This window comes from Notolepis coatsorum (assembly GCF_963971535.1).
Source record: "Notolepis coatsorum genome assembly, chromosome: 16".
Lineage (NCBI taxonomy): Eukaryota > Metazoa > Chordata > Actinopteri > Aulopiformes > Paralepididae > Notolepis > Notolepis coatsorum.
Genome location: NC_140180.1, coordinates 3,016,201 through 3,042,629, shown reverse-complemented (window position 1 = coordinate 3,042,629; position 26,429 = coordinate 3,016,201). Strand labels below are relative to the sequence as shown.

Below are 26,429 nucleotides of genomic sequence, written 5' to 3'. Positions count from 1 at the left end.
TACCGTAGCAGACTCTAGTGGACTCTAGTGGACTCGAGTGGACTCTAGTGGACTCTAGTGGACTCTAGTGGACTCTACCGTAGCAGACTCTAGCGGACTCTAGTGGACTCTAGTGGACTCTAGTGGACTCTAGTGGACTCTAGTGGACTCTAGTGGACTCTACCGTAGCAGACTCTAGCGGACTCTAGTGGACTCTAGTGGACTCTAGTGGACTCTAGTGGACTCTACCGTAGCAGACTCTAGCAGACTCTAGTGGACTCTAGTGGACTCTAGTGGACTCTAGTGGACTCTACCGTAGCAGACTCTAGCGGACTCTAGTGGACTCTAGTGGACTCTAGCGGACTCTAGTGGACTCTACCGTAGCAGACTCTAGTGGACTCTAGTGGACTCTACCGTAGCAGACTCTAGTGGACTCTAGTGGACTCTAGTGGACTCTAGCGGACTCTAGTGGACTCTACCGTAGCAGACTCTAGTGGACTCTAGTGGACTCTAGTGGACTCTACCGTAGCAGACTCTAGTGGACTCTAGTGGACTCTAGTGGACTCTACCGTAGCAGACTCTAGTGGACTCTAGTGGACTCTAGTGGACTCTACCGTAGCAGACTCTAGTGGACTCTAGTGGACTCTACCGTAGCAGACTCTAGCGGACTCTAGCGGACTCTAGTGGACTCTAGTGGACTCTAGTGGACTCTAGTGGACTCTACCGTAGCAGACTCTAGTGGACTCTAGTGGACTCTACCGTAGCAGACTCTAGTGGACTCTAGTGGACTCTAGTGGACTCTAGTGGACTCTACCGTAGCAGACTCTAGTGGACTCTAGTGGACTCTAGTGGACTCTACCTTAGCAGACTCTAGTGGACTCTAGTGGACTCTAGTGGACTCTACCGTAGCAGACTCTAGTGGACTCTAGTGGACTCTAGTGGACTCTAGTGGACTCTACCGTAGCAGACTCTAGTGGACTCTAGTGGACTCGAGTGGACTCTAGTGGACTCTAGTGGACTCTAGTGGACTCTACCGTAGCAGACTCTAGTGGACTCTAGCGGACTCTAGTGGACTCTAGTGGACTCTAGTAGACTCTAGTGGACTCTAGTGGACTCTAGTGGACTCTAGTGGACTCTAGTGGACTCAACACTATTATGTTGACCTCTGATTATATTTATTATGTTGACCTCTGGTTATGTTGACCCCTGGTTATGTTGACCCCTGGTTATGTGTTGACCTCTGACCTGTGTTGACCTCTGACCTCTGTTGCAGTGACGGTCTTGGCCATCTTCAACGAGCTGCACGTGGACGTGGACCTGTACGCCCTGCTGTTCGGGGAGAGCGTCCTGAACGACGCCGTGGCCGTGGTGCTGTCCTCGTAAGTCCCTCTGACCTCTGACCCCTGACCTCATCACACACACACAGCTGTCTGTCCTCGTAAGTCCCTCTGACCTCTGACCCCTGACCTCATCACATCACACACACACAGCTGTCTGTCCTCGTAAGTCCCTCTGACCCCTGACCTCATCACATCACACACACAGCTGTCTGTCCTCGTAAGTCCCTCTGACCCCTGACCTCATCACATCACACACACAGCTGTCTGTCCTCGTAAGTCCCTCTGACCCCTGACCTCATCACATCACACCAGGGCTGAGGCCAAACGTTCGAACGTTCGTTCGTTCTGTTGGCATTCGAATTCTAAATCAACATTCGAATTTAATTTTTTTTTATATATTTTTCTTTTATGCGTCTATTCATTCTGTTTAAACCAATGGGGTTTTTCTTCACAGTTGCAGATAAAGATTAGGCTACACACTAATATTATAGTATTAAAAACTCATGAGTTATATTCATTAAAGAAAGTTGATTTAATAAAAAAAAAAATATTAATTTAATCAGAGTCATCACTTTATTCAAATTGAGGATTTAGTTTGAGGATATTTATAAAAAAAATATATATTTTGAATTTATTATTTTTATTATTAAAAACGAAGGTTCGAACGTCCGTTCGAAAAACCCTGACGAAGTTCGAATCCCAAAAACAGGCTTCGGGGAAACAGCCTTACATCACACACAGCTGTCTGTCTCTGTCCTCATAAGTCACTCTGACCTCACACACACACACACAGCTATCTGTCCTCATAAGTCACTCTGACCTCACACACACACACACAGCTGTCTGTCTCTGTCCTCATAAGTCAGTCTGGCCTCACACACGCACACACACACACACACACACACACAGCTGTCTGTCCTCATAAGTCACTCTGGCCTCACACACACAGCTGTCTGTCCTCATAAGTCACTCTGGCCTCACACACACACACAGCTGTCTGTCCTCATAAGTCACTCTGGCCTCACACACACACACACAGCTGTCTGTCCTCATAAGTCACTCTGGCCTCACACACACACACAGCTGTCTCTCTGTCCTCAGAAATGTCGTAAAAAGTCTTAAATTTAACTTGTTGAAACCTGCAGATAGCCTGTAATATAGTATGCTCCCTTTAAACTAAATTCCATAATAATTACGTGAATGGATCTCTGTCCTTTTTTTGTTTTGATTCACACTCACTTTACAGTCACTTTACATTCACTTTACACTCACTTTACAGTCACTTTACACTCACTTTACAGTCACTTTACATTCACTTTACATTCACTTTACACTCACTTTACATTCACTTTACACTCACTTTACATTCACTTTACAGTCACTTTACATTCACTTTACACTCACTTTACAGTCACTTTACACTCACTTTACATTCACTTTACAGTCACTTTACATTCACTTTACAGTCACTTTACAGTCACTTTACAGTCACTTTACAGTCACTTTACAGTCACTTTACATTCACTTTACAGTCACTTTACACTCACTTTACAGTCACTTTACATTCTTTTTACACTCACTTTACAGTCACTTTACACTCACTTTACACTCACTTTACAGTCACTTTACAGTCACTTTACAGTCACTTTACATTCACTTTACAGTCACTTTACAGTCACTTTACACTCACTTTACACTCACTTTACACTCACTTTACAGTCACTTTACATTCACTTTACACTCACTTTACACTCACTTTACACTCACTTTACAGTCACTTTACACTCACTTTACATTCACTTTACACTCACTTTACACTCACTTTACAGTCACTTTACATTCACTTTACACTCACTTTACAGTCACTTTGCACTCACTTTACAGTCACTTTACATTTACTTTACACTCACTTTACATTCACTTTACACTCACTTTACAGTCACTTTACAGTCACTTTACACTCACTTTACACTCACTTTTCAGTCACTTTACAGTCACTTTACAGTCACTTTACAGTCACTTTACATTCACTTTACAGTCACTTTACAGTCACTTTACAGTCACTTTACAGTCACTTTACACTCACTTTACAGTCACTTTTCAGTCACTTTACAGTCACTTTACAGTCACTTTACAGTCACTTTGTAGGCAAAGTTGCTTTTCGTCGCTGGCAGAAGAAAACCTCGTAACTCCATTTAATTAAATCTTTTTGATCAACTCAGTAGATCATCCCCCATTACTGTATGTGTGTGTGGTTTTACAAAGTCTACACAATGGGAAAGCATTAAACCGATCATCTGTCTAAACCTTGTCGTAACTCTATTCGCCCTCAAATCTGTGTTCGTTTTTTTCATCTCCTGAAAAGTTGGGTTTTTGGAGTTACGAGGTTTTCTTCCGCCTGCGACATTTTGTTCCTTAGCTGTTCCTTACTAACCGTGTGGTTGTGTGTTGTGTGGCATGTGTTTGTATGTTGTGTCTTGTGTGGTTGTGTCTTGTGTGGTTGTGTGTTGTGTGGTATGTGTTTGGTCCTGTTGTGTGGTTGTGTGTTGTGTGGTATGTGTTGTGTGTATGTGGTATGTGTGTATATGTGTTGTGTGTTGTGTGTATGTGTTGTGTGTATGTGGTATGTGTGTGTATGTGTTGTGTATGTGTTGTGTGTTGTGTGTATGTGTTGTGTGTTGTGTGTATGTGGTATGTGTGTGTATGTGTTGTGTATGTGTTGTGTGTTGTGTGTATGTGGTATGTGTGTGTATGTGTTGTGTGTATGTATGTGTGTATGTGTTGTGTGTGTGTTGTGTATGTGTTGTGTATGTGTTGTGTGTTGTGTGTATGTGTGGTTGTGTGTTGTGTTGTGTGTTGTGTGTATGTATTGTGTGTATGTGTGTATGTGTTGTGTGTGTGTTGTGTATGTGTTGTGTATGTGTTGTGTGTTGTGTGGTTGTGTGTTGTGTTGTGTGTTGTGTTGTGTGTATGTATTGTGTGTATGTGTGTATGTGTTGTGTGTGTGTTGTGTATGTGTTGTGTATGTGTTGTGTGTTGTGTGTATGTGTGGTTGTGTGTTGTGTTGTGTGGTTGTGTTGTGTGTATGTGTGTATGTGTTGTGTGTATGTGTGTATATGTGTTGTGTGTTGTGTGTATGTGTTGTGTGTATATGTATTGTATGTGTGTGTTGTGTGGTTGTGTTGTGTGGTTGTGTTGTGTATGTATTGTGTGTATGTGTTGTGTGTTGTGTGGTTGTGTTGTGTATGTGTGTATATGTGTTGTGTGTTGTGTATGTATGTTGTCTGGTTGTGTTGTGTGTATATGTATTGTATGTGTGTATATGTGTATGTGTGTTGTCTGGTTGTGTTGTGTATGTATTGTGTGTATGTGTTGTGGTGTGTATATGTATTGTATGTTGTGTATTGTGTGTATATGTGTGGTGTGCCCCCCCAGCTCCATCATGGCCTACCAGCCGGTGGACGGCCACACCTTCGAGGTCACGGCTCTGCTGAAGTCCCTGGGTGTCTTCCTGGGCGTGTTCAGTGGCTCCTTCGTGCTGGGCGTGGCCACCGGCGTCATGACGGCGCTCATATCCTGCTTCTCTGTCAGACACGTCCAACTCAGCACATTTAATTAAATTAAATTTAATTTCACACCTTATTTTAAACTTGACAGGCGACTAAAGGGTTCCCTCATCCACAGCCACGTCGAGTGTACACACAGAGACAACTAGGGATGTTCCATGTTGGCTTTTTTACAGATATACCGATATTGTCCAACTCTTAATTTCCGATACCGATATCAACCGATACCGATATATGCGGGGTTCCCCCCCCCCCCAAAAACGGAATAATTTAAGGTAATTAACATTACATATCTCTTGTCGTGGAATTAACACAACATTATGCATACTTTTGACAATAAATAAAATAAGAATTTGTTCTTACTTGCGTGCCTGGGTAAATAAAGGTTAAATAAATGTAAAAAAAATTAAAATGATTTGAATACCGATAATTTCCGATATTACATTTTAATGCCAATATCGGCCGATAATATCAGTAGGCCGATAATATCGGACATCTCTACCACTTACAGTTCCTTTTAAAATACCTTATTCTGTTTGTTTTTATGGCAGTGGAAGCGGTGTCCCTCTGTAACAACTAGTGAGGGTTCTGCACACTGAGTGTGGTTGTTGTTGGACTCCTTTACTGTCGTCTCCACGTCACCAAGTTCACTAAGCTGCGGGACTTCCCTCTCCTGGAGACGGCTCTCTTCTTCCTCATGTCCTGGAGCACCTTCCTGCTGGCCGAGGCATGCGGCTTCACAGGTAAACACAGCCTTAGTCTTAAACACCTTCCTGCTGGCCGAGGCCTGCGGCTTCACAGGTAAACACAGCCTTAGTCTTAAACACCTTCCTGCTGGCCGAGGCATGCGGCTTCACAGGTAAACACAGCCTTAGTCTTAAACACCTTCCTGCTGGCCGAGGCCTGCGGCTTCACAGGTAAACACAGCCTTAGTCTTAAACACCTTCCTGCTGGCCGAGGCATGCGGCTTCACAGGTAAACACAGCCTTAGTCTTAAACACCTTCCTGCTGGCCGAGGCATGCGGCTTCACAGGTAAACACAGCCTTAGTCTTAAACACCTTCCTGCTGGCCGAGGCATGCGGCTTCACAGGTAAACACAGCCTTAGTCTTAAACACCTTCCTGCTGGCCGAGGCATGCGGCTTCACAGGTAAACACAGCCTTAGTCTTAAACACCTTCCTGCTGGCTGGAGTTATAACCTTCTGTAGTGTGGTAGTGAAAGGGTTAACATTCTGTAGTGTGGTAGTGAAAGGTTAACCTTCTGTAGTGGTAGTGAAAGGGTTAACCTGTAGTGTGGTAGTGAAAGGGGTAACCGTCTGTAGTGTGGTAGTGAAAGGGGTAACCGTCTGTAGTGTGGTAGTGAAAGGGGTAACCTTCTGTAGTGTGGTAGCGAAAGGGTTAACCTTCTGTAGTGTGGTAGTGAAAGGGGTAACCTTCTGTAGTGTGGTAGTGAAAGGTGGTAGTGAAAGGGTTAACCTTCTGTAGTGTGGTAGTGAAAGGGTTAACCTTCTGTACTGTGGTAGCGAAAGGGTTAACCGTCTGTAGTGTGGTAGTGAAAGGGGTAACCTTCTGTAGTGTGGTAGCGAAAGGGTTAACCTTCTGTAGTGTGGTAGTGAAAGGTTAACCTTCTGTACTGTGGTAGCGAAAGGGTTAACCGTCTGTAGTGTGGTAGTGAAAGGGGTAACCTTCTGTAGTGTGGTAGCGAAAGGGTTAACCTTCTGTAGTGTGGTAGTGAAAGGGTTAAAGAGTACTTAGGGGCTGGTATCTGAAGCGCCATGCTGATAACATATCTATCCTCTCTGTCTCTCTGTCTCTCTGTCTCTCTGTCTCTCTGTCTCTCTGTCTCTCTGTCTCCTGTCTCTCTGTCTCTCTGTCTCCTGTCTCTCTGTCTCTCTGTCTCCTGTCTCTCTGTCTCCTGTCTCTCTGTCTCTCTGTCTCCTGTCTCTCTGTCTCTCTGTCTCCTGTCTCTCTGTCTCTCTGTCCCTCTGTCTCTCTGTCTCTCTGTCCCTCTGTCTCTCTGTCTCTCTGTCTCTCTGTCCCTCTGTCTCCTGTCTCTCTGTCTCTCTGTCTCCTGTCTCTCTGCCTCTCTGTCTCTCTGTCTCGCTGTCTCTCTGTCTCCTGTCTCTCTGTCTCTCTGTCTCTCTGTTTCCTGTCCCTCCGTCTCTCTGTCTCTCTGTCCCTCTGTCTCCTGTCTCTCTGTCTCCTGTCTCTCTGCCTCTCTGTCTCTCTGTCTCGCTGTCTCTCTGTCTCCTGTCTCTCTGTCTCTCTGTCTCTCTGTCTCCTGTCTCTCTGTCTCTCTGTCTCCTGTCTCTCTGTCTCTCTGTCTCCTGTCTCTCTGTCTCTCTGTCTCTCTGTCTCTCTGTCTCCTGTCTCTCTGTCTCCTGTCTCTCTGTCTCTCTGTCTCTCTGTCTCTCTGTCTCTCTGTCTCCTGTCTCTCTGTCTCCTGTCTCTCTGTCTCCTGTCTCTCTGTCCCTCTGTCTCTCTGTCTCTCTGTCTCTCTGTCCCTCTGTATCTCTGTCTCTCTGTCCCTCTGTCTCTCTGTCTCTCTGTCTCTCTGTCCCTCTGTCTCCTGTCTCTCTGTCTCTCTGTCTCCTGTCTCTCTGCCTCTCTGTCTCTCTGTCTCGCTGTCTCTCTGTCTCCTGTCTCTCTGTCTCTCTGTCTCTCTGTTTCCTGTCCCTCCGTCTCTCTGTCTCTCTGTCTCTCTGTCTCTCTGTCTCCTGTCTCCTGTCTCTCTGTCTCCTGTCTCTCTGTCTCTCTGTCCCTCTGTATCTCTGTCTCTCTGTCTCTCTGTCTCTCTGTTTCCTGTCCCTCCGTCTCTGTCTCTCCGTCTCTCTGTCCCTCTGTCTCTCTGTCTCTCTGTCTCTCTGTCCCTCTGTCTCTCTGTCCCTCTGTCTCCTGTCTCTCTGTCCCTCTGTCTCTCTGTCTCCTGTCTCTCTGTCCCTCTGTCTCTCTGTCTCTCTGTCTCTCTGTCTCTCTGTCCCTCTGTCTCCTGTCTCTCTGTCTCTCTGTCTCTCTGTCTCTCTGTCTCTCTGTCCCTCTGTCTCCTGTCTCTCTGTCCCTCTGTCTCTCTGTCTCCTGTCTCTCTGTCTCCTGTCTCTCTGTCTCCTGTCTCTCTGTCTCCTGTCTCTCTGTCCTGCACTGTAATGTCGAATCACGTTCCATTTTGTATATAACAACAATACGGTGAATAAAGTCATCTGAATCTGTCCCTGCAGGCGTGGTGGCGGTGCTGTTCTGTGGGATCACCCAGGCCCACTACACCTTCAACAACCTGTCTCCGGAGTCGCAGGACCGGACCAAACAGGTCAGAGCAGGACCGCAGCAGAACCGCAGGGCAGAGACCCACCGCTGGGGTCACAGACTTCCTTATGATACCAAACACGCTTCACGTTGACCCTTAACCTAAGACCAATGCTTTTTTTTTTTATATACACTTTTTCTCCTTATTTTTCTCCCATCCCAATTTTCGTGCATCCAATTCTCCCCTCCCCTGTCTTGAACGTTACTCGACTATGCCCCCCACTGGTCGGTTGTAGTGAGGATAGAAGCCTTGCATCACGTGTTCCCTCCGGTACACGAGGAGGCAGCCTGTCACATCTTTTCGCCTGCCAGCACGGACTCTCATTCGGCGAGGTGTAACGCGTGGGAGGCTCACACTACCCTCGCCACTTTTTGTCTCTGCTGTGCAGGCGTCTCCCAACCGACCTGTAGGGGTCGCTGTCCACAACGTCCAATCCCCACCACCTATCGACTTCCACCCGCTGACTCTGCCAAATGAGCACTTAGTACGACGGCCGGCCCAAGCCGAAGGCAATGCTGAGACTGGGATTCGATACCGGAGTCTCTTGCATTGGTCACGAGTGCAATCTCCGCTACGCCACCCAGCCGCGCTACTAAGACCAATGCTTTAAAGAAAACTAACGTGGTAGGCTGGGTAGCGTAGAGGTCTAAGCACTAGGAGTGGCTGGGTAGTGTAGAGGTCTAAGCACTAGGAGTGGCTGGGTAGTGTAGAGGTCTAAGCACTAGAGTGGCTGGGTAGTGTAGAGGTCTAAGCACTAGGAGTGGCTGGGTAGTGTAGAGGCATGCATTAAAGCATTCCGTCTCCAGACGGATTTCCGTCAATTTGATTGGGGAGATCCGTCCATTTGATTCGCAGTCTGACGGAATTGGCTACCTGGTATAATATGATTTGTAGATGCATACAGATTGAAACAAAATTGAGCCAATCAGAGGCGCCAAATATGGAAAAGGGCTTTTTTTCCCTATCGCGCCAAGCAGTCATCATCACTCAGCGACTCGAGAGACAGGATTACGCTGCTCACTCCGGAGGCTCGCTCCGCGGTTGCAGCTGCAGGCTATTGGGCGAGTGACAATTGCGAGGTCTGAGAAGTTTGTCCGCCACATGGCAGGGTAACAAAATAGTCATGTAAAATAATTAAAAACTGCGGTGTGTTTTGGTTTTACGAGTCGCCTTTTTTGCAGCCTCACGCGTCAACTGCTTGTTTACCAACGTCACAGCCACCACGCTGCTTGCACTCGGCTCGCTGCTATATACCGATTAGCTAACGTTAGCTTAATAGCGTCGGTTAAATGGAAGGAGTAAGCCGGCCACTAAAAAGAGAACCCACCGCGGGTTTCTCAGATGAAAAGGATCAGCGGGACCACCTAACAAAAAGTTTCGAGAGGAGAGGACATTTGAAGAGACTGGCTAGGCAGCGCTACTGGGGGCTGTAGTGGTGAGTTAACTTGTTCCGTGTGCCGCAACGATGTCAAAAAGAAAAACAGAACAACACGTTTGTCATTGTCGTGTTACTTCACAGTACAATATGTGAGTCCCCTACTGTGGTTGTGAGTATACGTTTATTAGCTTAACTCCGTAGCAACATCACACAGGTGTATCTATAGACAGTCTCCTCCCCACTGTATATATTCTCTCCCCACCGTATGTATATTTCTCTCCCACCACCCCCTCCTAATGTACAGTCTCCTCCCCATCATATGCATATAATCTCTCTTAGGATCTATGGGTAACGGTACTGTATATTTTCACCCACCCACCCACCCCCTCCTAATGTACAGTCTCCTCCCCATCATATGTATAATCTCTGTCAGGATCTATGGGTAACATTACTGTATATTTGCATATCGTATATGTCACAAATGTAACAGTACTATATACCTGTAGTATGTCCCTATGCCATAAATGTCATGATGTCAATGTCATGCATGTCATAAATGTCACTATGAATTGAAAATGGGGGACCCTGATGATGTAAACAAGACAAACGTCTTTCTCTGGTCTGCATCCCCTTAACAATTGTGTGTATTGAGCCATACTGTATTGTACCCATTCTGCAATCGGTTAAATATTGATTGATTGTTATAACAGATTGCAGAATGGGTACAATACAGTACAGCTCAATACACACAATTGTCAAGGGGTTGCAGACCAGAGAAAGACTTTCCTCTTGTTTACATCAGGGTCCCCCATTTTCAATTCATCATAACATATATGACATACATGACATACAGATAGATAATACTGCTACATCTATACATTTATGACGTACCAGATTTACAAATACAGTATTGTTTGTGATACAATAAGAGTCTAAAAAAGAGAGCATATACATTTGACGAAGAAACTGTACATTGGAGGAGGTTGGGTGGAGGGGGGGGGGGACTGTACATTGGAGGTGGTTGGGGAGGGAAGGGTTGGGTAGGCGGGGTGGGGGGTAACTGTACATTGGATTATCGACGAAACCGAAACAAGTAGGCTCCCTTAAAACGCCAACGCTATTAAAAAGAAATACAGTGGAGGTTAAAATAAGAATATGACTTGGCCTGAAAAAAATTTCAGTCAGGAGATTTTTTTTTGCTTTAATCCCTGTGTAGAGGTCTAAGCACTAGAGGTGGCTGGGTAGTGTAGAGGTCTAAGCACTAGGAGTGGCTGGGTAGTGTAGAGGTCTAAGCACTAGAGTGGCTGGGTAGTGTAGAGGTCTAAGCACTAGGAGTGGCTGGGTAGTGTAGAGGTCTAAGCACTAGGAGTGGCTGGGTAGTGTAGAGGTCTAAGCACTAGAGGTGGCTGGGTAGTGTAGAGGTCTAAGCACTAGAGTGGCTGGGTAGTGTAGAGGTCTAAGCACTAGGAGTGGCTGGGTAGTGTAGAGGTCTAAGCACTAGGAGTGGCTGGGTAGTGTAGAGGTCTAAGCACTAGAGTGGCTGGGTAGTGTAGAGGTCTAAGCACTAGGAGTGGCTGGGTAGTGTAGAGGTCTAAGCACTAGAGGTGGCTGGGTAGTGTAGAGGTCTAAGCACTAGGAGTGGCTGGGTAGTGTAGAGGTCTAAGCACTAGAGTGGCTGGGTAGTGTAGAGGTCTAAGCACTAGAGGTGGCTGGGTAGTGTAGAGGTCTAAGCACTAGGAGTGGCTGGGTAGTGTAGAGGTCTAAGCACTAGGAGTGGCTGGGTAGTGTAGAGGTCTAAGCACTAGGAGTGGCTGGGTAGTGTAGAGGTCTAAGCACTAGAGGTGGCTGGGTAGTGTAGAGGTCTAAGCACTAGAGGTGGCTGGGTAGTGTAGAGGTCTAAGCACTAGTGAACTAGGACTGCAGTGAACTCAACCAGGATGTTTGTGTGTGTTGTTGTCTTGCAGTTGTTTGAGCTGCTCAACTTCCTGGCGGAGAACTTCATCTTCTCCTACATGGGCCTGACGCTGTTCACCTTCCAGAGCCACATCTTCAACCCCATGTTCATCGTCGGGGCTTTCGTATCCTTTGCACAGAATACTTGCCACCATAGTTTTATTGTTTATTGTTTAAAAGGATCACCATTAGCTGCCACCTAAGTGGCGAGCTAGTCTTCCTGGGGGTCCACACAGAAAGACAACACAAAACATAACAATACATGAGATACATAATGACAATCACAATTCACTTAATTAACAATGATAATCTAAAAACAGTAAAACGTTGTAGACATCTTTATAACCATCGGAATATTTTCAGAAAAGGGTTATTACATTCATGAGTACATATTTCATTATTACATTCCTACAGTAGGTATTTCCACTCTCAAACGGGAACAGTATTTGCTCACATTATTTAAGTAGTGCGTTCTTAGGGGCCCGCGTCCATTTACCGAATTTTTATGGGCGCAAGCGTCTTTTTTCAATCGTTCCCAATGGGGAGGGAGCGTATGCGGCCGCATGCTGCCGCCTATAGGAAATGCGATGCAGTCGGCTTCTTTTTTCAGCGCCTTTTCAGTTTTTTTAGCGCGGCCGCGCCCAGCGTTTAAAGTTGAAAACTTCTGAACTTTTCAGAGCGATGAGCCGAGCGCCTTTTCAGACAACCAATCACAGCCAATCGTATTCACCGTGGCGCTCGTGGCACATTGTAACCCGACACCGGAGTTGCCCGCCTGCCTGCCCACAAGAGACGGGCCAGGAGAACTATGAGGGCAAGCGTCTGCTGGTTGGTGGTCATTGCGATTCGCGACAAAGCGACAAATACACTAATAACTACACAAATACGCGAATAAAAAGCAAAGGGCGAACTGTGGTGTCAGGCAATAACTATATAATTAATATACAATAAAGTGTATTAAAATATGCTATATGTGCAAAACCGCGGCAGTAAAATACGCTAAAAAGTGTTTAACAGTGATACAAGATGGCCGTCGCTAGATTTCTTCCTCTCTGTCATCAGGTAGGTTGGTGAGTGACCGCTCGTTGCCATAGCTACAAAAGGCGCCGCGCGCTGCGGGGGGGTTTTCTCGCCGCAAGCGCTTCATCCCAGCACTACCAGCGCTCCGCCAGCGTTTTTCACCTGGAAATGTGCTGTAGGTGGACGCATGCCCTTAGGTGGTACTTGAAAGACACTTTGCTCTTCAATTTACTTAGCAAAGAATTATTATAATAATTATAATAAAACACAAGATGAGGATGAACGCTCGGTGAAGAAACCCAGTCCCCTCGTCAAACGTCTCTGCTACTCGGTCTCTTCTGCTGGTGACCCGATACCTAGTTCAAGTTTCAAGTTGCTTTATTAGTCGTCATGGTAAAATACACAATACTTTTCCATGAAATGCTTTTTTCTGTATGAGCTCCTGGGAGTGTGCTAGATAAAAAGAAATAGATAAAAAGTATAAAATAGAAAGTCAAAAGTACGTAAACAAAAAGTGTTCAGTCAATATACATATATACAATTACTACTAAATATAAAGTGTGTTAAAGTGTCTAAAGTGAGTAAAGTGGGTGCTATGGTGAGTGTTTGTTTAAAGTGAGTGTGTACGTGTGGATGTGTGTGCTTTGGATAAAAGCATTCAGCTAAAAAAAACTAAATGTAAATGTAGTCAAAACATTGTTAGTTCTATAGAAATCAGGCCTAGAGCTTAAAGGGAGAATGAGCGAGAAAATTAGCAGCGTGTTAAGAGGTGAAGTGAGAGAGAAATGAGAGTCAACAGCCCAGCAGAGCTTAATATTCTCTTTCACACAAAGAAAAGAGCGGGAACAACAAAGTCATTATGTTCATGAATGCATGAGTCAACAAAATGTTTAACTTCTTTGGGCACTTAAGATAAGAAAGCAGGCCGCCAGATGGTTACCAAGATAGTGGTCGCCCTGTACTGCCTCAACCCCCGCTCCTTGGCCACGGCATGACCTTTAACCTTTAACCATAACTGAAACTCAACAGACTGTTAAACTTTGGGAGAGAGACGGTTCTCTCTTTAGCATCACAGACACAGCAGCGCATGTCGACTAAAAAGGCATGGCACACAATATTTATGAAAATGATTATGGATATGATATAAAACATACAATTGTGATATTGTCAGACGTGTAGCATTAACATACTAACAACTAGTATTATACACAGTAAGTAAATATTATAGTGATAATTAGGGATGCTCGATATTGGCTTTTTTACCTATACCGATATTGTCCAACTCTTAATTTCCGATACCGATATCAACCGATACCGATATATGCAGGGTTCCCCCCCCCCCCCCCCAAAAAATGGAATAATTTCAGGTAATTAAGTAAGGGATAATGTATAGCTACGAGGTCATTGTCGCAAAATAATTGACCGACACAGAGTTTAAAATACCGAGCCGCCTCGGCGAGGTGTTTTAAACGTCAGTGAAGGTCAATTATTTTGCGACAATGATCGAGTATAGCTATACATTATCCCGCTTATTACATGGCTAACTTACTAACAATATACCTAATTCATTTTACATCGACTCGCAACACTGGTTCTGGCTCCGCTCGTCGCTCCGCCCCCTGTCATCGCCAGGCAGCTTCCCCGGCAGCAGAACACCGGCAGTGTCTGATTGCACTGAAACAGTGTGTGTCAGTGGGCTTGATTGCGAACAGCTGTGCACAGCGGTCATTATTTTCCCACAGCGGTCATTATTGTCTGATAACTGACCTCTGACGCGCGCTATTGACCAATCACAAGCAAGCATTTCGGCGAATGTGAAAACGCCATGTAATAACATTACATATTTCTTGTTGTGGAATTAACACAACATTATGCATACTTTTGACAATAAATAAAATCTGATTTTGTTCTTACTTGCTTGCCTGGGTAAATAAAGGTTATAGAAATGTAAAAAAAAAAATGAAAACCGATACCGATATTTTCCGATATCACATTTTAATGCCGATATCGGCATTTTAATGCCGATATCGGCCGATAATATCGGTAGGCCGATAATATCGGACATCCCTAGTGATAATATATACTGACATGGGGAGTCAGTTTTAAGACCCGCCTGGTTCCTATATAGACCTATAGAAGTCCTAGAAGCAGGCCAGTGCTTTGATTTGATCTTTATTTATCTCAAACAACCATAAACACACACACTTGAAATAACAAAAAATAAAATGTAAAAAAGAAATAAAATACAAATAAAATAAAATATATCTTCCTAGATATGGAAGCGATTGTCAACATAGCTCATGACAGGCAGGGGGCGCCAGGGTGCCGCACCACGTAACGCACTGCAGTGCAACGAGGCCGTCCCGGGTTCGACTCCCGGCCCCGGCTCCTCCCCATATCTGCTCCCATCCTTCCTCTCTGACTATCCAATAAAGCAATAAAAATGCCAAAAAAATTTGATATAAAAAAAAACATAGCTCAAGACAAATGGTTTTGTTCGAGAAGGGACAGAAAGAAGCAAAGCTTATCCTGCCCCTTCCTTACAATATCATATTAATAGGGATGCTCGATATTGGCTTTTTTACCGATACCGATATACCGATATTGTCCAACTCTTAATTTCCGATACCGATATCAACCGATATCAACCGATACCGATATATGCAGGGTTCCCCCCCCCCCCCCCCCCCCCCCAAAAAAATGAAATAATTTCAGGTAATTAACATTACATATCTCTTGTTGTGGAATTAACACAACATTATGCATACTTTTGACAATAAATAAAATCAGAATTTGTTCTTACTTGCTTTCCTGGGTAAATAAAGGTTATAGAAATGTAAAAAAAGATTTTTATTTTTTATTTTTTTGATACAGATATTTTCCGATATCACATTTTAATGCCGATATCGGCCGATAATATCGGACATCCCTACATATTAATATGTAATAAGTGATCTATCAATATAAAAAATAATATACCTATCCACTACAGCAAAAGATAAATAAATAATTACAAAGATACTAGTTCACAGGGGCGGTCGGGTGGCGTAGCGGAGATTGCGCTCGTCACCAATGCAAGAGGCTGCGGTCTCGACTCCCGGAGTCAGCATTGCCTACGGCTTGGGCCGGTCGTCATACTAACTCGTTTGGCTGAGTTAGCGGGAGGGAAGTCGTGGGTGGTAATCTGGCGTTGTGGACAGCGACACCTACAGGTCAGGTCTGGGGGCGCCTGCTCAGCGAAAGGCAGGAAATGGTGAAGGCAGCGTGACCTCCCACGCGTTACACTTCACCAATGAGAGTCCTCGCTGCCAGGTGAAAAGAGAGCCGCTGGCTGTCTCCACATGTGTCGGAGGAAGCATGTGGTGGACTTCAGGATTCCCTTGTACCGACCAGTAGGGGGAACATGCGCACAACGACCAGGTAGGGGAGGGGGGGAATTGGCATAACGACAAAAAATTGGGATGGGGAGAAAAGCATAGAAAAATCAGGCAAAAAGAAAAAAAAATACTAGTTCACGTTATTCTCAAGCTCCTCTAACTTATACTTTGTCCCAGGAATTCCTGTTTATATCTGCATTTCAATAGCACTTGTTTTTATGGCTACATCAAGGCCTGTGATTTGCTAGATTGCTGTAGCTAGATGTCTCCTGTGTTGTTGGAGCAGGACTCCTCCTTGACAGTGACCCACTCAAACTGGGCATGCCCTCTGACACACACACCCCCCTAACCCACCAGACTCCTCCTTGACAGTGACCCACTCAAACTGGGCATGCCCTCTGACACACACACCCCCCTAACCCACCAGACTCCTCCTTGACAGTGACCCACCCAGGTGGCCGTGTTCATAGGCAGAGCGGCCAACATCTACCCGCTCGCCGCCCTCCTCAACCTGGGCCGACGGAACAAGATCCGGTCCAACTTCCAGCACATGATGATGTTCGCCGGTCAGTAGTCCATCGTCCGTTATTATGTTAGAATAACCCTTTCACTGCCACACGACAGCCGGTTAACTTTCACTGTGACAATACAGAAGGTTAGCCCTTTACTATCACACAACCGACGGCGATGCTCCATCATTAGCATCATTAGCTCCGCATTTGCGGAGCTAATGATGGAGCATCGCCGTCGGTTGTGTGATAGTAAAGGGCTAACCTTCTGTTGTGTGGCAGTGAAAGGGTTAACATACTGTACATAAGTCAGTTCATATATACGTTGACATTATATTTCAGATTTCAGAATAATTTTTTTTGCCATTATGCAACAAGTACAATGGAATTCTCGCTCCATTTGCTCCACAGCATAAAGGAATAAAAAAGCAACAATTAAAAAAAAGAAGAAAAAAAAAGTATTTATTATATACAATAAACAATAAACTGTGCAATAACATAAGTACAACTAAGTATAAGTAAATACAAATAAAAATCTAAATAAGTACACATTCGACAAGTCAAAAATAATTGCACATGTTATTGTTGCACGAGGGGGCAGTGAAGTGCCTGAGCTTTATACCGGAATTTGAGTCCAGTAATGAGCGGATTAACTGTTCATCAGGCCTGTGGCTACAAACTGTTGGTTTGCTGTTGGTTTGGTGTTGGTTTGGTATGCGTCCTATCATGTTGAGCCACCAGGGCGCGCCTATTCTATTCTTTAACCCTTTCACTACCACACTACAGAAGGTTAACTCTTCACCCCCCCCCCCCCTCCGTCCAGGTCTGCGTGGAGCGATGACCTTTGCCCTCTCCATCAGGGACACGGCGACCTACGCCCGTCAGATGATGTTCACCACCACCCTGCTGGTGGTGTTCTTCACCGTGTGGGTCTGCGGAGGGGGCACCACCCAGATGCTGTCCTGCCAGCACATCCGGTACGGCACGGCACAGTACGGCACGGCCCACAGTGCCCCCTGCTGCCTGGCAATCAAAGTGTTGATAATAGATAAATATAAAGTGTGTTAAAGTGTCTAAAGTGAGAGGTAGGTTAGTGTTTGTTTAAAGTGAGTGTGTGCAGTGAGTGTAGAGTACTTCGTTGCAATACTTAAGTACTGTTTTGGGGGATTTGTACTTTACTCAAGTATTATTAGGTTTGTATACTTGTACTTTTACTCAATTACATTTCAGAGAAGAAAAAAACATCTTAAGTACATTTCAAAGTAGAAACTTTTTTTTTGCTTTTACTCAAGTGTGTTTTTAGCCAGATACTCTGACTTTTACTTGAGTACGATTTTGAGACGGTACCCATACTTTCACTTAAGTATAATTTCTGGGTACTTTCTACACCCCTGGGTTTGGGTCAATTAACTTTCAGGTCATTCTAAATGTTAACAGAAATTGCTGTTTAGTGAACCGCTCAATTGCTACATGTATATACAGTAGAGATGGGCGTGAGGAATCGATTACTCAAGTGGTTTTTGAGAATGCTTGATTTTAACATTTTTCAAAGTTGGTTACCACCAAATACGTCCCATGTGCCAACGAAACAGAAAACTTGCTCTGAAATCAATCATCATCACGATACTCTGGTGTGAAGTTCGATTGTGCTTCATGAAAGTAACTGATTTGCATTTCTGATTGTTTTAACAGAGTGGGAGTCGACTCGGACCAGGATAACTCTGTAAGTGTGGACTTGTGACAGACTTTACTGTACAAAAGAATGTGTTAACAATACTGCATATCTGTGTTTGTCTCTGTGAGTATTAATGAGGATCAGAGATATAGTAACTCTGTTTGTCTAGATGAGTATTAATGAGGATCAGAGATATATTAACTCTGTTTGTCTCGATGAGTATTAATGAGGATCAGAGATATATTAACTCTGTTTGTCTCTAGATGACTATTAATGAGGATCAGAGATATATTAACTCTGTTTGTCTAGATGACTATTAATGAGGATCAGAGATATATTAACTCTGTTTGTCTAGATGACTATTAATGAGGATCAGAGATATATTAACTCTCTGTTTGTCTAGATGACTATTAATGAGGATCAGAGATATATTAACTCTGTTTGTCTAGATGACTATTAATGAGGATCAGAGATATATTAACTCTGTTTGTCTAGATGACTATTAATGAGGATCAGAGATATATTAACTCTGTTTGTCTAGATGAGTATTAATGAGGATCAGAGATATATTAACTCTGTTTGTCTAGATGACTATTAATGAGGATCAGAGATATATTAACTTTGTTTGTCTAGATGACTATTAATGAGGATCAGAGATATATTAACTCTGTTTGTCTAGATGACTATTAATGAGGATCAGAGATATATTAACTCTGTTTGTCTAGATGAGTATTAATGAGGATCAGAGATATATTAACTCTGTTTGTCTAGATGACTATTAATGAGGATCAGAGATATATTAACTCTGTTTGTCTAGATGACTATTAATGAGGATCAGAGATATATTAATCTCGTGCACCGGGTCAAAGTCACAGCATTTTGCGAGCGTCTAGCGGCTCGGGCTGCTGCATTTTTCGCAGAATATATAAATTACCGTTCGAAAGATCTATTTGTTGCCGTTCGAACGGCACCTCACTCGACCAAATCCGTGCCTCGGTTCTCGAGTTACATGGCGATTATGTACTCTCCAGAACTGCCAATCATCCGCTGATGGCGAAAATGATTGGTCAGCAGCGTTGTAGCCAATGAGAGTACCTTTCCAAGGATTCCCCACGTGGGGTGGTGCGAATAAGGAATCTAGGTGAAAGTTGACGAGCGAAAACCAGCCTGTGGATGAGGAAATCTAATTTAATATATAATCTGAAGGGGAAAAAATGCTAAAAAGATATATGAACTCTGTGTGTGTGTGTGTCTAGGTGAGCATCACTGAGGGCTCTGAGATATATGAACTCTGTCTGTGTGTGTGTTTGTCTAGGTGAGCATCACTGAGGGCTCTGAGATATATGAACTCTGTGTGTGTGTTTGTCTAGGTGAGCATCACTGAGGGCTCTGAGATATATGAACTCTGTGTGTGTGTGTGTGTGTGTGTGTGTGTGTGTGTGTGTGTGTGTGTGTGTGTGTGTCTAGGTGAGCATCACTGAGGGCTCTGAGATATATGAACTCTGTGTGTGTGTGTGTGTGTGTCTAGGTGAGCATCACTGAGGGCTCTGAGATATATGAACTCTGTGTGTGTGTGTGTGTGTGTGTGTGTGTGTGTGTGTGTGTGTGTGTGTGTGTGTGTGTGTGTGTGTCTAGGTGAGCATCACTGAGGGCTCTGAGAGACGGAGCACCAAGCAGGAGAGCGCCTGGCTGTTCAGAATCTGGTACAACTTCGACCACAAGTATCCTTTTCTTTATATATAGTCAAACAATACGATTGATTGCATTGATAACAATAACGATTGATGCATTGATTATTGAATGAATTACTTTTATCTTTTGGTTAATAAGGTTGTCCTAATTCCAGATCGATAATTCTCTTCTTCAAGAGCACATACATTTTAAACACAGATGCGTTGGAGTGGCATCAATCGGCGACAATCATATTAGACACATAACATGCTATCATCAGCAAATAGAGACACATAAGATTAGATGATTAGATTGATTGTCATCATTACACAGTACGAGACAGTGCAGCGAGATTGTGTACGTCCAACCAGGATGTGACGATCAACAGTCATTCGCAATATAAGACACATATAAATAAAACTGTACAGTAAAGTGCAACGGTTAGTTAGCACAATGTGCGATGGTGAGAATAAAAAATTATTAGGGATGCTCGATATTGGCTTTTTTACCGATATACCGATATTGTCCAACTCTTAATTTCCGATACCGATATCAACCGATATCACATTTTAATGCCGATATCGGCCGATAATATCGGTATGCCGATAATATCGGACATCATTTCTATAGAAATGTAAAAAAAAGTTAAAATAAAAATGAAAACCGATACCGATATTTTCCGATATCACATTTTAATGCCGATATCGGCCGATAATATCGGACATCCCTAAAAATTATAATTAAAATTACAATTAAAATAAAGTCTACATAAGCTATGGGCTATATACACTGGTATATAACACACTGTCATCAGCAAACGGAGACACCAGAGAAGAGGTGTAACATCGTCGTAACCTTTTAAACTTGGTGAAAGAGAGACTCATGTGGCCGTGCCCCACCGTGCCCCACAAGCAGCACACAGACATTGTTGTGACTCCAGTGTAGTTCCCGGTGGCAACCAGCAGAGGGAGTGCCAGCTGCAGACCATGAGCTCAGTGATCTGCTTCATGGTCTGAGATTCTCTGTGCTGTGTTTACACGTGTTACGTTTTTTTGGGAGGGGGATTTAGCCTTTGCACCCTGCAGAGGTGTGACATATGGGTACATTATGTTTTCAATAACCTTATTTGCATTTGCAATAGTGTTGTACTGTATATATACATGTAAATATTTATATTTACTGCATATATATATATATATATATATATATCCATATCTGTCTGAATATACCGGCTGCATATATAGCCTTCTACTGTATATACCTACTTATACACCATATAACCATATAAGCATATAACCCATATAACTGTATGATAGCATGTGCAATAATGCTGTATATACTGTGTATATATATACAGTATATATATAATTTTATATATATCCACATCTGTCTGTACATACCTGCATATAATCCTTTTCACATTATGTGTAGATACTATATCTATATCTGTACATATCCCTTACCTACTCTAGTTACACTGCTGGTCAGTATGACTTACTACCATAGTGTCTTTATACCTGTATCACTGTACATATTAATACTACAACTCTGTACATACTGGCGCAGCGGACATTGCGCTCGTCACCAACGCAAGAGACACCGGTATCGAATCCGGCTGTCAGCGTTGCCTCCGGCTTGGGCCGGCCGTCATACTGACTCAATTCATGGCAGAGTTAGCGGGAGGGGAGTCGATGGGTGGTAATCTGGACGTTGTAAACAGCGACTCCTACAGGTCGGGCAGGGCGCCTGCACAGCAAAGACAGGAAATGGCGGGGGCAGTGTGAGCCTCCCACACGTTACACCTCACCAATGAGAGTCCACGCTGGCAGGTGAAAAGATGTGACTGGCTGCCTCCACATGTATCGGAGGGGACATGCGATGGGCTTCTATCCTCCCTACAACCGGCCAGTGGGGGGCACATGCAATCAACGATCAAGACAGGGGAGGGGAGAATTGGCACGGCTAAATTGGGATGGGAGAAGAAATTGAAAAATTGAGGAGAAAAAGTGGATAAAAAAAGAACTCTGTACATACTGTATATCTGATTAGCACTATTACTCAGTACTAATTCATATATGTTATACCAAGTTTATTCACCTGTACATTGTATATTACTATTGCACTTTTTCCCCCCACATTATTATTTTATTTACATTTTTCATTTTGATACAGCAAACAATTCACAGGACATACATCTAAAACAAAATACAACATAAACAACATTTCAGCCTCTCCCGTACTATTATATGGCAATCAAAAAAAATCCATCCTCCACTCAAAACACAAATGTCGAACCTGCACAAGCCACACCCCCAGCTAGTCATTCACTTGGTCATCAGTTAGATCTAGGTCCTTAACATACTCCATGAAGGGTCTCCATATATTCTCAAATTGTTGTTTATCTTTTAATATGTAAGATCATCTGTCTTAACACATTGTACCCATCTTTGGGCCCAGTCTGCCACCGCTGTAAGCCTATGGAGATGTTTACCTTCTTTGCAGGGCTATAACTTTTAAAATATTATAGCTATATCTGCATTACTATGGCCCATTCAACATCGGGTATGTGTGTGTATCTAGACCCACGTTACAATATATCTCTGGCGGAGGAATTTCCCCGATGCACCGAGCGCCACTTCCGGTTTGGCGTGGAGTGTAACTTGCCCGAAATCCACCAGGGGGCGGTATTGAGGCGTTGCAATATCAGACCAGGGTCCAGCTGCGTCCCGGAGCGAGGCTGGATGAATTATGAATGCCATGGCGAAAAAATGAAATATTGATCCCAAAAACGAGTTCCCTCGTTGTTGGCGCACAACGATTGGCGGGCAATAACGAGTATACTCGTTGTTGGCGCACAAAGTGTTAACCAGTGTGTCTATGTACTTTTTTCCAGAACATTGCATACACTTTTTGGCGGTGCGTATTTATTATAGAACCAAAGAATTTTGGTTCCAATAAAATTAGTTTTGAGATTATTTTCTCAATGGTGACTCTTACCTCTTCCCAAAATGCTTCAATATTTCTACATTGCCAGATGCAATGAAACAATGTTCCTCTCGTATCCATGCATTTTGTGCATAATGTCAGGTATGTTTTGGTTATATCTGTTTAAATCCACCGGTGTCACATATGTCCGCATCACCCATTTCTACTGAATTCGTTTGAGACGTGCATTTATAAAGTTAGTGCGTGCTTCTGCACACATGCCACTTCCCATTCCTCTTCCGATACTTCAAGTCGTAAGTCTTCCCTCCAGGCATTTAATTTATACTTTGAGCTTTCCGATGAGTGATCTACCAGTAGGTTGTGAGAATTCCGATGTGATACCCTTTCTCACGCTATTCCTTAACATCCTTTTTTCCCATCTGTGAGCGTTTTGGTCCGTGTAATTTACCCTCTCGGCTGACTCTTGCAAAGTTTCTAATTTGGAGGTATTTAAATAAATGTTTACCGTCGAGGTCAAAGTTTGTTCTCAGCTCCTCAAAAGACATCATGGCATCGGAGTCTGGAAAATACAGATTTTGGATTACTATAAGTCCCTTAGAGGCCCATCATTTAAACGATGCATCAGCTCTGCCTGGAGCAAAAAACTCATGACCCCACAGCGGACTAAACTGTGGCAGCGGATGTGGTTTAAATGTTTCTTTACATGATGATACCATATCTTTATCACATGTTTTACTATTGGGTTTCTACTTTTTTTTTTTTTTTTACGTAGTTTTCTTACTGTATCTGAATACATATATTGGGGAAGAGATCATTTCAGACCTTGAGATTCCATCTCAGTCCAATGAGGAACATTATCTGGTGAAGAATAAAACATTATAGACCTCCGTTGCGCAGCCCAGCGGTACTAGGTGTAGTATTGGGTTTGGGCATTTCAAGGTAAGTACAACAAAGTCAGACGCAGTCTTGACTTTATTCCATATACATCTCAAAAATGCTTTCCTTAATCTTGCGAACATGTCTATATAGGTGGAGGCAGAGGAATGTTTTGGAATAAGTAGAGTAGCTTCGGCAGTATATTCATATTTTTTTATTATTATTATTATTTTTAGCATTTTTACAGCTTTTCCTGGTCACGCAGGACCGACAGAGGAGAGGGCGAACGGGAGGAGACGTGGGGAAGACGTGTAACGAATATCGCCGGGAGCTGGGAGGTGTGCGAGGCGTTATGCGGTGCGCCACGAGGGCGCCCAGTATATTCATCTTTTTCATATATATATATATATATATATATATATATATATATATATTCATATTCGTCTACAGTCTGTTAGTCCTTGACTCTCCTCCAGTTACCTGAAGCCCATCCTGACCCACAGCGGCCCGCCCCTCACAGCCACGCTGCCGGTCTGCTGCGCTGCTCTGGCCCGCTGTCTGACCAGCCCACAGGCCTACGAGGTCAGACGCTGCTCCCCCTCTCCTCTCCTCTCCTCTCCTCTCCTCTCCTCACCTCCTCACCTCACCTCCTCTCTCCTCATCTCTCCTCTCCTCACCTCTCTCCTCACCTCTCTCCTCATCTCTCCTCTCCGCTCCTCTCCTCATCTCTCCTCTCCGCTCCTCTCCTCATCTCTCCTCTCCTCATCTCTCCTCTCCTCTCCTCTCCTCTCCTCTCCTCTCCTCTCCTCTCCTCACCTCTCCTCTCTCCTCCCCTCTCCTCTCCTCTCCTCTCCTCTCTGCTCCTCTCCTCATCTCTCCTCTCCTCTCCTCTCCTCTCCTCACCTCTCCTCTCTCCTCCCCTCTCCTCTCCTCTCCTCTCTGCTCCTCTCCTCATCTCTCCTCTCCTCTCCTCTCCTCTCCTCTCCTCACCTCTCCGCTCCTCTCCTCTCCTCACCTCTCTCCTCATCTCACCTCACCTCTCCTCACCTCCTCTCTCCTCATCTCTCCTCTCCGCTCCTCTCCTCATCTCTCCTCTCCGCTCCTCTCCTCACCTCTCCTCTCTGCTCCCTCTCCTCATCTCTCCTCTCCTCTCCTCTCCTCTCCTCTCCTCTCCTCTCCTCTCCTCTCCTCATCTCTCCTCTCCTCACCTCTCCTCATCTCTCCTCTCCTCACCTCTCTCCTCATCTCTCCTACCCTCTCCTCCCCTCTCCTCCTCTCCTCTCCTCTCCTCATCTCTCCTCACCTCTCCTCTCCGCACCTCTCCTCTCCTCTCCTCTCCTCTCCTCTCCTCTCCTCTCCTCTCCTCTCCTCTCCTCTCCTCTCCTCCTCTCCTCTCCTCTCCCCTCCTCTCCGCTCCTCTCCTCTCCTCACCTCTCTCCTCACCTCACCTCTCCTCACCTCCTCTCTCCTCATCTCTCCTCTCCGCTCCTCTCCTCATCTCTCCTCTCCGCTCCTCTCCTCACCTCTCCTCTCCTCTCCTCTCCTCTCCTCTCCTCTCATCTCCTCTCCTCTCCCCATCTCTCCTCTCCTCACCTCTCCTCACCTCTCCTCTCTGCTCCTCTCCTCATCTCTCCTCTCCTCTCCTCTCCTCTCCTCACCTCTCCTCTCTCCTCCCCTCTCCTCTCCTCTCCTCTCCTCTCTGCTCCTCTCCTCATCTCTCCTCTCCTCTCCTCTCCTCTCCTCACCTCTCCTCCCCTCTCCTCACCTCTCCTCTCCTCACCTCACCACCCACCCCTCTGTACTGCTTAGGTCTACAGCTACTGCAGTGAATAATATGATAAAACAGTAGATACCTGTGTCCTAATGATAAGAGAGAGAGGGAGAAAGAGAGAGGAAGGAAGGGAGTGACTTATCATGCAACACATTATATTAAAGCTGCAATCACACATTTCTTTGTCCATATAAACTTATATTCACATTTTATTTATGGGGAGTGAATTATCATGCAACACATTATATTAAAGCTGCTCAATGATGAACCCCACTCCCATTGCCAAAAGAAAGTCTAACATGCCTATAAATACTATGGAACTACACACTATTAATGTATTGCGTGGCCCCTAGTGGCCCCAAACAGCATAGCAACTTCAACAGACATTTGAAACACAAAAGAGTTTTCTGATCTGCGTTCAGTGGTTATAGATCATCAGAATGTTCTTGTGCTTTAATCTGTAGTCTCTCTCTCTCTCTCTCTGTCTCTCATTCTCTCTCCCCCCCCCTCTCTGTATCTCTCTCGTTCCCCCCCCCCCCTCTCTCTCTGTCTCTCATTCTCTCTCCCCCCCCCTCTCTGTATCTCTCTCGTTCCCCCCCCCCCCTCTCTCTCTGTCTCTCGTTCTCTCCCCCCCCCTCTCTGTATCTCTCTCTTTCTCCCCCCCCCCTCTCTCTCCTCTCTCCCCCCTCTCTCTCTCTCTCTCTCTCTCCCCCCCCCCTCTCTCCCCCCCCCTCTCTCCCCCCCCCCCTCTCTCTCCCCCCTCTCCCCCCCCCCCCCCACAGACGAGGGCCCGCTGAAGGACGACGACTCCGACCTGATCCTGACGGACGGCGACATCATCAGCCTGACGTACGGCGGCGACGTGACAGTCAGCACCGACGCCAGCGGCGCCCACGTGACCAGCGGGGGAGGACCGGCGGGGGGGGGCACCGGCGTCTCCCGCCCTGGACGACCTGGACCGGGAGCTGGCGTACGGCGACGCGGAGCTGGTGATGAGGGGCACCCGCCTGGTGCTGCCCATGGACGACTCGGAGCCGCCCTTCGCGGGGCCCCACCTACGGATGTGA

The 26,429-nt window shown here is 45.0% G+C and overlaps 1 protein-coding gene across 1 annotated transcript in view; it reads left to right on the top strand.

The window, feature by feature from the left end:
- The window catches only part of slc9a6a (solute carrier family 9 member A6a), a gene marked incomplete at both ends in the record, with an annotated part of 52,589 nt that extends 26,160 nt beyond the window's left edge, over positions 1–26,429 (top strand). The window contains 12 exon segments of the mRNA XM_084331368.1: positions 1,253–1,358; positions 4,755–4,905; positions 5,532–5,628; positions 8,101–8,189; positions 11,529–11,642; positions 16,369–16,480; positions 17,247–17,400; positions 18,116–18,146; positions 19,734–19,819; positions 24,068–24,174; positions 26,145–26,293; positions 26,295–26,429. Of these exon segments, the coding sequence (XP_084187494.1) occupies positions 1,253–1,358; positions 4,755–4,905; positions 5,532–5,628; positions 8,101–8,189; positions 11,529–11,642; positions 16,369–16,480; positions 17,247–17,400; positions 18,116–18,146; positions 19,734–19,819; positions 24,068–24,174; positions 26,145–26,293; positions 26,295–26,429 (1,331 nt within the window).